The sequence below is a fragment of the Acomys minous genome (genome assembly GCF_964271855.1).
Source record: "Acomys minous genome assembly, chromosome: 9".
NCBI lineage: Eukaryota > Metazoa > Chordata > Mammalia > Rodentia > Muridae > Acomys > Acomys minous.
In genome coordinates, this window is record NC_140490.1 from 92,077,191 (window position 1) to 92,090,136 (window position 12,946).

General features: G+C 42.5%; 1 protein-coding gene across 8 annotated transcripts in view; it reads right to left on the bottom strand.

Annotated features, from left to right (window-relative positions):
* Nucleotides 1-12,946, bottom strand: part of ANO4 (anoctamin 4) — a 381,965-nt gene that overhangs the window by 2,461 nt on the left and 366,558 nt on the right. For all 8 annotated transcript variants that reach the window (XM_084795290.1, XM_084795289.1, XM_084795288.1 and 5 more), the window contains 3 exons: nucleotides 8,535-8,654; nucleotides 2,839-2,944; nucleotides 427-622 (listed from right to left, as the gene is read on the bottom strand). In XM_084795290.1, the coding sequence (XP_084651416.1) occupies nucleotides 431-622; nucleotides 2,839-2,944; nucleotides 8,535-8,654 (418 nt within the window). In that variant the 3' untranslated portion in view covers nucleotides 427-430. The remainder of the gene's footprint in view (nucleotides 1-426; nucleotides 623-2,838; nucleotides 2,945-8,534; nucleotides 8,655-12,946) is intronic.

Consider the following 12,946-nt stretch of genomic DNA (forward strand, 5'->3'; position numbering starts at 1 on the left):
TTAAGAGTTAAGTCTCAGTGGGCTGAGAGATCTGGGAAAACCTTCTCAGAAGGTGTGGCATCAAGCCAAAAAAAAAAAAAAAAAATGGAGGCAAGTCTGCAACGGGAGAGGGGTGATGCTGATTTAGATACTTGCACTGGGGATAAAAAAGGAACAGTGTGCCTGGAGCAGAAGGGGAAATTTTATCTTACCTGGGCCAACTTGCAAAGACCCTGACTCCAGGCCATCACCTCACAGGGAAAGAGAAGGTAGCCTGGTCACGTGGGAGGGAGGATCGAGCTGCGGTGTTCAGAAAAACTGAGCGGGTTTCGGAAGCATCTAAGGAGATTACTTCGACCCTTGTTAGCTTTGTTTCTGGTTGCTTTAAAGCAGCCGCTCAGCACCTGACCCGGGTGTGGCTTCCTCCTGCTCACACTGGTCGCCTACCTGCTCACGGCCACTCATTGTGGTGTGCTTTTCCGTTCTTCTTCCTCTCCTTCCGTTCTTTCTGGAGGCGCTCCAGCTCAGCCTCGTACATCATCTCCTGGATCAAGTACTTCTCTCTCCTCATTCGATCCCTTAGATCTTTTGGGAGGTCTGGTATCAGATAGGAAATGAGGTGCTTTATACAAAACACGAGGTGCTAAAGAAAAAAAAAACAACAACAGAGAGCACAACAGAGTCAGAAGGGAGTTCTTGGGACAATGGCGCCTCTGGAACGTGGGGGGGGGGGGAGAGTGGTACGGGGCAGGGAGGGGCATGTACCGGAAGGACAAAGGGCTGGTGAGAACTGAGCTTGGTTTCTTGACACTGTGTAGAAAGGATGACCAGGGATGAGGGACAGATGAGGAGAGATGCTCAAAGCAAAGAGGACTAGGAAAAATAGAAAGCCCAGGAGCGAGTCCCAGCTCAGCAGTTTCCATTGCTTTGGGATGACTTCCACCTGAGCCTCAGCCACAGAAAGCCCCAGGGCCTCAATCCACTCACCTGTAAAACGGCGCTATGAAAAATAGAATTAGTTTGAACATGCTATGTAAATTGCTAAATACTTTACAAACCTTGCCAGTGAGCCACCCATGGGGCTGGGGAAATGGTGACCTCAGGAAGAAATGTGCTTCTTCCGTTGGCAAAGCACCACACATTCTTTATCTGAAATGTGAGTGAGGAGCTGGCGATCTAGAACCATGGGTCACTTTTGTCTGTCTACGTCCTGGTGATGGTGAGTTACCAGATGACAGTGTGAATAAGAGCCTTTATAATCCTAAACTACCTCATCACAATGAAGCTGCGCCGAAGGAGAGCGATAAGGATTCTTTGTCAATTTAAAACACACTCGGCGACACACAGCTGCAACAAAATTATGCCAATCAAGAGGGGTTTCTGTATACTTCTAGTGTTTTAAATATTCATAACAATATACAGAAAGGATATGGAAAGTTCTAAATGAAAGGCCACTTATTAGTTTAATGTCACCTTTATTTGTTTATCCTTTTTAATGTATGGGGTGGAGTGCAAACACACACACGTTTGCAGATGTTCCTGTTAGTGTGTGTGCATGCAGAGGCTAGTGGCCGGAGACTGGAGCTTACTGTTTGGCCTAGAGGGGGTGGTCAGTGAGCCACTGGAGTCTGCCTGTCTTTACTTCTCTATGGATTGGAACCAAAGACATGCCCCACCTCACCTAGCTTTTACATTGGTGCTGGGCTTCCAAATGCAGGCTCTCATGTTCGCACACAAGCACTGTAGCCATCAAACCATCTTCATGGTATTTTCTTACTTAGTATAAAAAAAATTTAAGACCATGTTGGGTTAAGCGTATCTGCCTGCTATTTATGTGTAGACAGAGTCTCATGGGCCTAGAAAGCTCTACGTAGACCAGGCTGACCTAGAACACAGAGATCCTCCTGCCCCTGCCTCCTGTGTGTTGGGATTAAAGGCGTGCATGACCACACACAGAAAACATATCTTCTTTAGCAAGGGACTGAGGGCAGTGAGTTGGCTCACTGAGTAAAGATGGTTGACACCAAGCCTGACAAATGCCATCCCCCAGGATCACATGGTAGAAGAAGAGACATAACAAGTTGCCCCCGACCACACTCACGTTGGCATATGCATGCATGCACACACAAATAACCAGCGACAGTAAAGATGTTTAAAAAAGAGGGACCGAGCCATCGATTAGTTTCTTTCCTGGAAAGAAGAATTTGCTATCATCTTCCCTTGGCTGGGGGCTGGAGTGATGGGCAAAGCGATGATAGAATTGTCTCCAAGTTTTAAGAAACTTCCAGTCCAAACAGAGGCATCTCTGGTGTGCATGAGTGTGACTCCAATATATGTGACAAGAGATGGAATTGACATTATAAGTGGATTCATGGGCAATACAAGGTTTCCAAGAAGCCTTAAAAAAATAACACACACACACACACACACACACACACACACAAACAGATACACACATGTACACAGGCAATGGGTGTAGCATGGAGTTCAATGCCTTGCAGGTGGCCAGTGAACACCCTCACAGTCCTGGAGAAAGGCCATCACAAACAGGAAGTCTCAGCACCCCTGGAAGTCAGGGTGGGAAAACTGCATTTCTCCTAAAGGCTACAACTCACAGTCCTAGAATGTGAAATGTAGGTCCTATGAGTCCTGATTTGTTACTGACAGACTTTCAAACACTTCTTGGAAAACTCAAAAATTCCAGTTAAGGGAAAAGATGAAAAAAGAGGCTGCATTATATGGCCGCGCTACTTTAGAAAGTGGGTGCTCGCGCCGAAGGTCTCTGTCACGTATTTACTCATTACTCTAACTGACTTCATTATACCAAAGGAACTATAGGAGCTGTTTGAGAAAACTCACCTCAAACACAATGATAAAAGCCAGCCGGGCTGCAAGGACATGCCAGAACTGCAGTGTGTAGCCATAAGGTGCCAAAGAGTGAGGAGGGTCCCGGTAGTCCCGATATCTGGAAACACACAAGAAGGTTGCATTCCAACTCCAGTTCTCCAGGTCCTCAAATTCTCTTCCACTTTCACTTTACACCTGGGAACAAATGTTGAAGAAAAGCAAGCCCCTTTCTCTACACTAGACATCTGCTGCTTTGTTTGTGCAGCATTCTTTTTGCTTTTCTTTTGGTAAAAGAGTATCTCTTCTTCTCTGGGTAATCGTCCACGGTGGTTGGGTAGAAATGAGCTCTCCATCAACCTCAGCTTAGAAAAGATTCCTGAGACTCTTCTCCAGGATGTCTGTTAGAGCTGTTATTAAATCAATTGCCACTAAGTCCACAGAACTGCTAGGAGCTACCACAAATTAGATGAGGTAGCAGGGAGGGAGGGACGGAGGGAGGGAGGGAGGGAGGGAGAGAGGGAGGGAGGGAGGGAGGGAGAGAGGAGAGAATATGCTAGAGGGTGAGAACAGAACAAAGGGGAACAGAGATAATATTCTGCTGACCGTGCCCAATTCTTGGCACTTTGTTATTATCAGGGAATCTTTGTGTGGCTTCTAGATGCCTCCAATGGCCTAAAACAGAACATTTCTTTTTGTGCACATCGATTTACATGGGATTTCCATTGCTTGCCATGAATAAGTCCCTCCTACTCCATCGTCAGTCTCTAACGTTTGAGTTGACACCGAACTGCACATGTGTTTGTGGAACACCTGTTCGGGGGTCAGGCATCAGCCTGGGAACTTCGGTCTACATAAATCATTGTTACTATCACCATCACTACTGCCACTACTGAAAAGCGACTCCGGTGTTTTCATGTTTTCATGCATTTTAGAATGATCTGGATGTACCGGTTGTTTGAACAGTCCTACTGTGGAGATGCACAGAATTCCCTTGCCTAAATAACAATTTTGATTTTTTCAGGTTTTTTTTTTTTGTGAAAGATGGAGCCTTCTAACCTTGGGTTGAGTATTGATTTACAGATGATACAGGATAAGTTGCTATGAAGGCTATTCTTGAAATATAGCAAGGACTTGAAATAATATTAGCAGCCACCATTATTATCATCACAACCATCATATTAATTATTATTAGCGTCTTTGGGTGTGTGTGATATGATAATATGCCGTGAAGATTTTACCACTAGAATGATACCGATAATGAATAGTTTGTGCTGAAATTGAGTGAATGCTTTGATGCTTCCAAATTGCTGGTTCTCTCTGTGGTAATGGGGATCAGTTAGAACATTGTAGTTTTTACTGTCAGCTGGGCATGGTGGCACACGCCTGTAATCCCAGAATTTGGGGAGTCAGAGGCAGGTAAATCGTTGTGAGTTCAAGGCCAGCCTGGTCTACAAAGTGAATCCAGGACAGGCAAGGTTATACAAGAGAAACCAGGTCTTGAAAAACTGAAGAAGAAGAAGAAGAAGAAGAAGAAGAAGAAGAAGAAGAAGAAGAAGAACAACAACAACAACAACAACAACAACAACAACAACAACAACAAGAAGAACAAGAGGAGGAGGAGGAGGAAGAGGAGGAGGAGGAGGCCTGGAGAAATGACTCAGAGGTTAGAGCACTGGCTACTCTTTGGGGTTCAATTCCCAGCAACCACATGGCAGCTCACAAGCATCTATAATGAGATCTGATGCCCTCTTCTGGCCTGCAAACACACATGCATGCAGAATACTGTAAAAATAATAAATAAGCAAATTTAAAAAAACATGAAAAACCAACCAACCAACAAACAAAACCAAAAAAGAAAGAAAGAAAGAAAGAAATTAATTTCTACTGTTGAATATGTGATTATGCTTCTGAGCCTAGCACAGGTCCAAAAATTATGCCTGGGATTCCAGGAAGAACAACTTTTTTTCAGGACTAAAAGTTTGTACACTTGTGTGAACAACTGGCCCCAGCTGGTCGCACTATGTTGGAAGGTTATGGAACCTTTAGCAGGTGTAGTCCTGCTGGAGGAAGTACGTCACTGGGTTTGAGGGCTTGTAGCCTTGTCCCACTTCCTGATTGCTCCCTCTGGTTCCTGTGTATGAGCCATTTCCTAGCTCTCATTGTGTGCTGCCATTCTTTGCTGCCGTGATGGACCTTCCTTCTGGAACCAAAAGCCAAAATGAACTCTTTTATAAGTTACTTTTGGTAATTATATTTCATCTCAGCAACAGAAAATTGACTAATGCCTATATCTGTTTATTCATTTGTGAGGATATTACACTATGTACTTTTGTTTGCTTTTGAGCTTGATGCAAGGATTTTATACCTTTAAGAAAGATTTATTTTGGGGTTTGTTTTGTTGTTGGTTTGGTTTGGTTTTCTCAAGACAGGATTTCTCTGTGTAGCCTTGGTTGTCTTGGACTCACTTTGTAGACCAGGTTGGCCTCGAACTCACAGTGATCCACCTGCCTCTGCCTCTTTGAGTGCTGGGATTAAAGGCATGCACCACCACACCTGGCTTATATTTTAGTTTTTAAATGTGTGTGTATGTGTGTGTGTGTGTGTGTGTGTGTGTGTGTGTGTGTGTGTGTGTGTGTGTGTAAATGTACATGTGTGAGTGCAGGAGTGCACAGAGTCCATAAAGGGCATCACATCCACAAGAGACTGGGTTCCAGGTGCTTGTGAGCTATCCAGTGTGAGTACTGAGAACCAAACTTGGGTCCTCTTCCTGAGCAATACATATATATTACTACTGAGATATCTCTCCAACCCTCACAGTGTATTACATCTTATAGAGTCTTCTGAAGTTTGCTTTTTAATTTACTGTTATATTGACTGTAACTTATCTTTTCTATTGTACAATAGACAATATTATAATGTGACTATATTATAGATTTTTATGCAGCATATGTTTAGAATTAATCATAGGCTTGTCAATTCTCTATTTACTTTCAACTTTCTGATAAACAAAAAGGTTTAAAAAAAAAAGCTTAAATCTACCTAGCTCAGCACATTATCTTTGGGTAGACGTTGGTTGTAATACACTTGTGTACTCTTGGCTCCTGATCCACTTTGTTTTGGCTTTAGGGAGCCACTTTTCTCCAGGTCACTGATCCACCTGAGAAGATGCTTTAAAAATGTAACAGTCTGTTCAGATGTTTTCAGGCCAAGAGCCAACTCAGGCCATCATCTGGCACATGACTGAATAAAGAATTCTAACATTGCCTTTTCCATGATGAATGTATGTATGTATTTTACACATGTAAGCATGTATTTTTCTTACAATTGAAAGCATTGAAGAAACAGAAAATATTATTTCAGAGAAAATTAAAAATATTAAACAGTGACTGAAGGCATCTATCTCATTTATGTTAGTAATTGTGAAAGATACTTTTATTTTATTATGTAGGACAGCTGGACTTATAAAACAGGGAACAAAAGATGAAAAGTGTTCTGTACTTTATCTTCATTATTATTTATTTATATATTTATATTATATATTAATGTAATACTATACTATATTATTACACATTTATAATATATCAAATATTATATCTATTATATAATAATATGTATACAATATAATATAAAGTATATTAAAGTATATTTATTACTTTTAAATAACAAAAGGGTTTTAGAAACAAACATTTTTATCTATTTTTTTCCATATAGGTTGGCTTCCACTTCAGTACATAACCAAGGATGACCTTGAACTCCTGATTCTCTTGCCTCCACCTTCATAGTGCTGGGGTTCTAAGTGCTTGTCACTAGCCTAGGTTTTGTGTTGCTGGAGGATGAACTCAGGGTTTCATCCATGCAAGGCAGGAACTCCAACACCTGTCCTACAACCCCAGCTTACTAAATGGTTTTTAAATTAAAATAAAATTTATCATTTAATTTCTATTTTTTTCTTTAGACTGCAATAGGCATGGAACAGCGCATACTCAGTGATTTTTATTCATGATGTTTGAAAACACACTAGAGACTCCAAGAAACAACAAGCACCATCGCTTGCTTGCATCTCACCCTACCCTGAAGACTTCAGCAAGATCCAATTATATTGCCCTATGATGTCTTCATCAGTATAAACAAGTTAATGGGACTTTGGTAGTTAGGTTGGGGCTCAGAGGGGAATAGGATGTGGTTGCTACCTAGCAGCGAGGTCTACCTGGCCTCTCACATGATCTTTGGTCTTCTTGGAGCTGAGCACGCATAGGTCACTGGGTTTTCATGTCTGTTGCTTACATGGTAAGCATAGAGTCACTTGGCCTCACAGGTCAGATGAGTTTCTGAGGTATTAGGGCTGGTATATTATTCTGGGACTAAGCAAATAATTTGAGATGTCAGGTACCAACATCTAGTTTTTATGCCTGTACTCATTTCTCTGAAAAAAAAAAAGAAGAAGAAAAAGAAAAAAAATAACAAAAGGTGAAGGAAAGACAATGGACAAATGTGTTATTTCATGGCGCATCCCTAAGAGGCTAATATAAAAGGACTACCATATTGTGGCTCACAGAAAATTCCTACCCATGGATGCTGTTCACTGAGCCAGAGGAAACCATGCTGAGCCTCACCGTTAGACTCTGCCTGCATGTACTCCCGTACGCCAGAAGAGGGCACCAGATCTCATTAGAGATGGTTGGGAGCCACCATGTGGTTGCTGGGAATTGAACTCAGGACCTCTGGAAGCATAGCCAGTGCTCTTAACCTCTGAGCCATCTCTCCAGCCCCAGGGATATTTATATATTAATCTCCTCCTCCCAAAGCTCAGGGATCATGGTGGTCAGGGTGGAAAGAGTGTGAGAACCAGAGGTGTTGGATAACTATGAGGAAACCTGTTTTCTGGATAGAGCCAGGCAGTTGCACACACGAATTCACAGTGGTTGTGATGGCCCTATGGATGCTCAAGCAGGACAAAATACCATCATGGATAGGGGAAGTGAGCATGAAGTCCAACCCTTAAGTGAGAAGCTACTGGCAACTGATATCTCCTGAAAGGACAGTCAGTTTCCTTTTAAGGTGTGGCTCCCCTGGAGTACGGTGGACCACACGGCAGTGGAAGGCCATGGATCCAAGGGCATATGGGCAGCACACATTGGACTTAACGAGTGAAGAAGAAGGAGGAGGAGGAAACAAAACGGAGTGGAAAGAGAAAAGAGGGCGAGTAAGGAAGGGAGTGAATATGACCAAATTATATTGCGTGAAATTCTCAAAATATAAACCCACTTAATAAAAACAAATCACCAGGTGATTTTAATTCCATCAGGATTGAGAAACACTGCTTAATTTTTGTTATTTAAATTTTATTCACAATTAAGCAAAAACAACATAATTTATATTGCTGGTATAACATGTTCCATAAAGTCCTTAATTACCTTTATTCTCTCCAAATCATGGTTTTCTGCACAAGGAACATGAATTATATTTACCCCTGTCTGCAAGAACCCGGTTAGTACAATAATCATGCATATACTCAATTTTAAGACATTTTCTGCCCGAGCACTGGATATTTTTTTTTCTTTTACTGAAAACAGAATTCTTTCATATGATGTACTCTGATTATGAGAACCACTGCTTTAAACAAACTCACGCAGGAGGCCTGTCTGCAAAACCCTTCCATGCTAGAGCCAGTTGAGCTTAGCAGAAAGCACGCTGAGCTCCTCGCTCACCTGCAGTACTTGAGGGGAGTTCCTGAGAACTCACTGCCATCAGATTCTGGCTCAGACCGGTTTTCAAAGTCAGAGATCCGGAACACGGACAAGCTGGCATTCACATAGCCAACCATGCACCTGAAAGAGAACGCAGACTGTACAACACCACAGTGGTTATGCCCTTCACCCCGAGCTCGCCAACGCCTCTTCTTCAACTCACATCTCCCTCTATGGCCACATCACGCCACGAGTACATCAGAGGCGTAGGTTTCCTTTCCCTTTGGAATCTATACTCCTTTGTTCAGAAGCATAAATATTACTTATCCTTCAGCGATCAACTCAAAACACCATCTATTCCGAGAAGACTTCCTCGCCCCGAGTCAGCATGACTCACCCCTTTGCCCTGAAGAGCTACTATACTTAGATCAGGGTTATCCTCGAGCTTGTACCCGTGTCGGCTGCATACATATGTCTTCTCCCTTGAACTGTAGGATGGTGGGAGTAGAGCGGATGCCTTAAGTTTTTATTTTAGGATCTAGCAGCCTTAGGTACTGTTGAAGTCCAGACACGTGGAGCTTAGTTGACTTGGTAGGAGGGAAATGACGAGTCAGAGATTCTATTGATCTTTCTGAACTGAATGAATAGAGAGTGAGTAATTCTAACAACCACTCTGTCAGATTCCCTTTATATCACTGTGCTTTCTTCGTATTCACCTTATATAATCCTCAACTCAAAGTAATGTATTCATCATCATTGATATTACTCTCTCTCTCTCTCTCTCTCTCTCTCTCTCTCTCTGTGTGTGTGTGTGTGTGTGTGTGTGTGTGTGAGAGAGAGAGAGAGAGAGAGAGAGAGAGAGAGAGAGAGAGAGACAGAGACAGAGACAGAGACAGAGACAGAGAGACAGAGACAGACAGAGACAGACAGAGAATGATACGTGTATTTGACACACACATGTGCCATGGTGCATCTGAGGAGATCAGAGGACAACTTTGTGAGGTCAGTCCTCTCCTTCCATATATGCATAGATTTAGGAGATTGAACTCAGGTTGAAAGGCTTGTGTAGCAAACTCCTTTATCTGCCGAGTCATCTCACTGTCTCCAACATACATAATTCTTTAAGTGAAAAAAAAATGCCCACCACATAGATTCATTTAGAGATTAAATGACATTGTGTAGGCAAAGCATATAAAATTATATTTAGCCAGTAGCCAACAAAAGCGAGTTGGTGGTTATTTATTTTATGCGTGCCTTGTATTTTACAGGTCAACACATATCATGGAATGAACAAAACGTGCTCTCTGGACTTTCTTCATTATTGAGTCTGATGTGATTATCCTAAGCTACTAAATCTTAAGCCAAAATGATGACACACGTGATTCTGAAAGTACGTGGCTCTTTTATATCACGCCCAGGATGAACCACTGCCCTCCTCACTGCCTTTACAACAACAACAAAAAAAAAATGAGCCGAGCTTAAAGAACCATTTGTCCAGACACTTGTGGTTAAACACATGGTCAGTTAGGTGTGCAACACCCCTCAGTCCTCCCTACTTTTGCTTGAAATGATGACTGAGTTAACCGTCTAGAACATGCTATGAAGGCGTGCTAGCAGCATGGTGATTGTTGCTTGTTTCAGGGTGATAGATCCAGTGGTTTGACACACAGAACTTAGTAGTCAGCTTAGGAGCTAAGCAGTGGTCGGGGAACTGGCAAGAGCCAGCCCAGTACTGACATGGAGTGAATGTTCATACCACCGCCTGAACTCTTATCACACAAACCAGCTCCAAAGCGTTGTGGAGATTAAAGCTGTAGTCTGTTGGTTCTGTTCAAAATTTCCATTGGCAAACTCTAAATTCAAGTTAAAACACCTGTCTTATGAGCAAGGTCTTCCATCTTTTACCCAAAGAAATAAAGAGAATAAATCTGGGAACCGATTTGCTAAGCATATGTATGTAATGCCAGGCACAAACCCATGTTGAAAATGTGTCTCCATTGGCTGGTTACGCACACTAACACAGAACCAGAAACAGACCTAGTATATATACGTATTGTTATTTTTCAATATCATCTCAAAAGGACCGCTAATACTAAACTGTTTAGATAGTTCCTTATTCATTCATTCATTCTCTCTCTCTCTCTCTCTCTCTCTCTCTCTCTCTCTCTCTCTCTCTCTCTCTCTTGTTTTTTCCGAGACAAGGTTTCTCTGTGTAATCTTGACTGTCCTGGACTCGCTTTGTGGACCAGGCTGGCCTCAAACTCACAGCGATCCATCCGCCTCTACTTCCTTGAGTGCCAGGACTCAGCTCCCTGATTCTTTTCACAGTGGCAAAATCCTATTACTGTCATATCAAATAGTTGAGTCTGTCATGACTTTAGGGGAATGGAATTTCACGTTTTCTGGCTCAGCTACCATTCAGCCAGTGATGTCTATTCTTCCACTCAATGGCTTACTGTCACAGTAGAAGGGCCACCAAAGGCAAGGAGATGCCATGCCTATCGCTCAGTTTGCTGGCATAGGCTCTGCACACCCACCACCATTTCTAGAGAAAGAGAGAGTGAAGATGAAGCTATCCGGATAATGAGAGAAAAATGAGGGGTGCCACTGGAAAAAAAAGTAGCAGGCAAATAAAGGTCTCTTGTAATTATGAAGGAAGTTTTGTTAAAGGACAAGTAGATGCCTCTGAAAGCATTGCCAAGTAAGGAGACTTAGAAAATCTCTCTTAAAAGGCATTGTTTGGACCAGGACACTGACTTTATCTCATGTCTTTCACAGTAAGAATTCTCCTTTGAGAACATCAGTTGCATATTGCCTGTAATTCCTTAATGCACAGGACAGGGACGCCGTGTGATTAGGGTCATCAGAACTAGGAGGAAGAGCAGAACCAGAGGTTGATTTTCAGGTTTTGTCGATTTCAGATCAAACTCGCTGCTGAATGTCTTTGAATCAGCTATAAAATTTGCCTCTGAGGTGTTAGGCAGTGTGACACTAACACCTGGCCGTAGACATCAAAGGCTGCAAATGCCATGAGAAGTAAGAGTGGGTTTATGTACTTAAAGACAAATGTGTTTTATAGAGAAAGTGATTATAAGATTTACACAACTATATTCTCTATTACTCATTAAGATACACTTGTGTCTAACCCCTTGAATGAACAGGGTACTTGATCAAAGCTCCAGCCTTTTATGACATTGCTGCTTCTGTGGAAAAGCAGCTTTGATTTAGTAACCAACCAAGGGCATCTTTTTTTTTATGTATATGTCACATGGTAGTTTGGAGGCCAAGAACATTCTGTATCCTTATCATGATCCTGAATCTTAATGCTTGCCCAAAGTTCCCCAAGTTCCTTTCTAAGGACCCCATGTAAAGATACCCCAGAAGAGGAGGTGGCCTCACCCCAGAAGAGGAGCTGGATTCTTCAGCAAACAATCAACAGTGTGAGCCGCAGCCACAGAAGACCAGGAAGAGCGCACAGGGAGGAAAGGTGAAACCCTTGAGAGAGTTTTGTGCATTGCGACGAATAGAAGATGTTGCCTTGAATCATTTCTTTATTTTGTGACAGACCTGCTAAGACAGATTGTCTTCCTACCAGCATCCTTGGACACCTGACTACTGGGCGCCCACAACAGGGGAGTGGTTCTACTTTTCATGGACATGAAAGATGTGATCCTTATTTTTAAGCAGTCTGCAATCTGCCTGGGAACAGCACCAATAGGAGAGACGTGGGCAGCGCCTATGGGCAGCGCCTACAGGAGAGCCATTAGGCAGAGCCAAATGTGCCATCATGTGGACGAGGGTCATGAGAACCAAAGTGCTCAAGGCACATGAGTGAAACTGTCCTCCATGGAGGAGCCGAGGTAAGCTGACCCAACAGAAAAGAGGAGGCACTGAATTAAAACAGAGCTACGGAGAGGCACAATGCTGGTCCTGGATAGAGAATTTTTGATTTAGGTTCAATTGAAATGGAAACGTGTCCTCTCTACAGCTGGTTCAAATCAAGAGTGGGATTCAGCCACTGCTGCACACAGTCTTGCAGAAGTTTATGACTTTCTAAGACTTTATGGGGCTTCTACTACATGAGCTTTTTTTTTTTTTAATTTCTAGAACATTTCCAAATGAAAAAAAGGGCAGAGGAAACAGAAGAGAAAGAGAAGGGAGAAAACAATGGTAACAGAAAAGAAGAAAAAAAAATCACTGTAAAGTAATAGGGTGCCTGTGATCACAGAGCTAGAACTCATGAAGGAACATACGACACACACACACACAAACACACCACACATACACACATAATACACATGCACACACATGCCACACTCACACACACATACCACACCACACACACCATACACTACACACTACACACCCCATACACATATACACACAGCACATACACACATGCACACTACACACTATATACCACACCATGCACA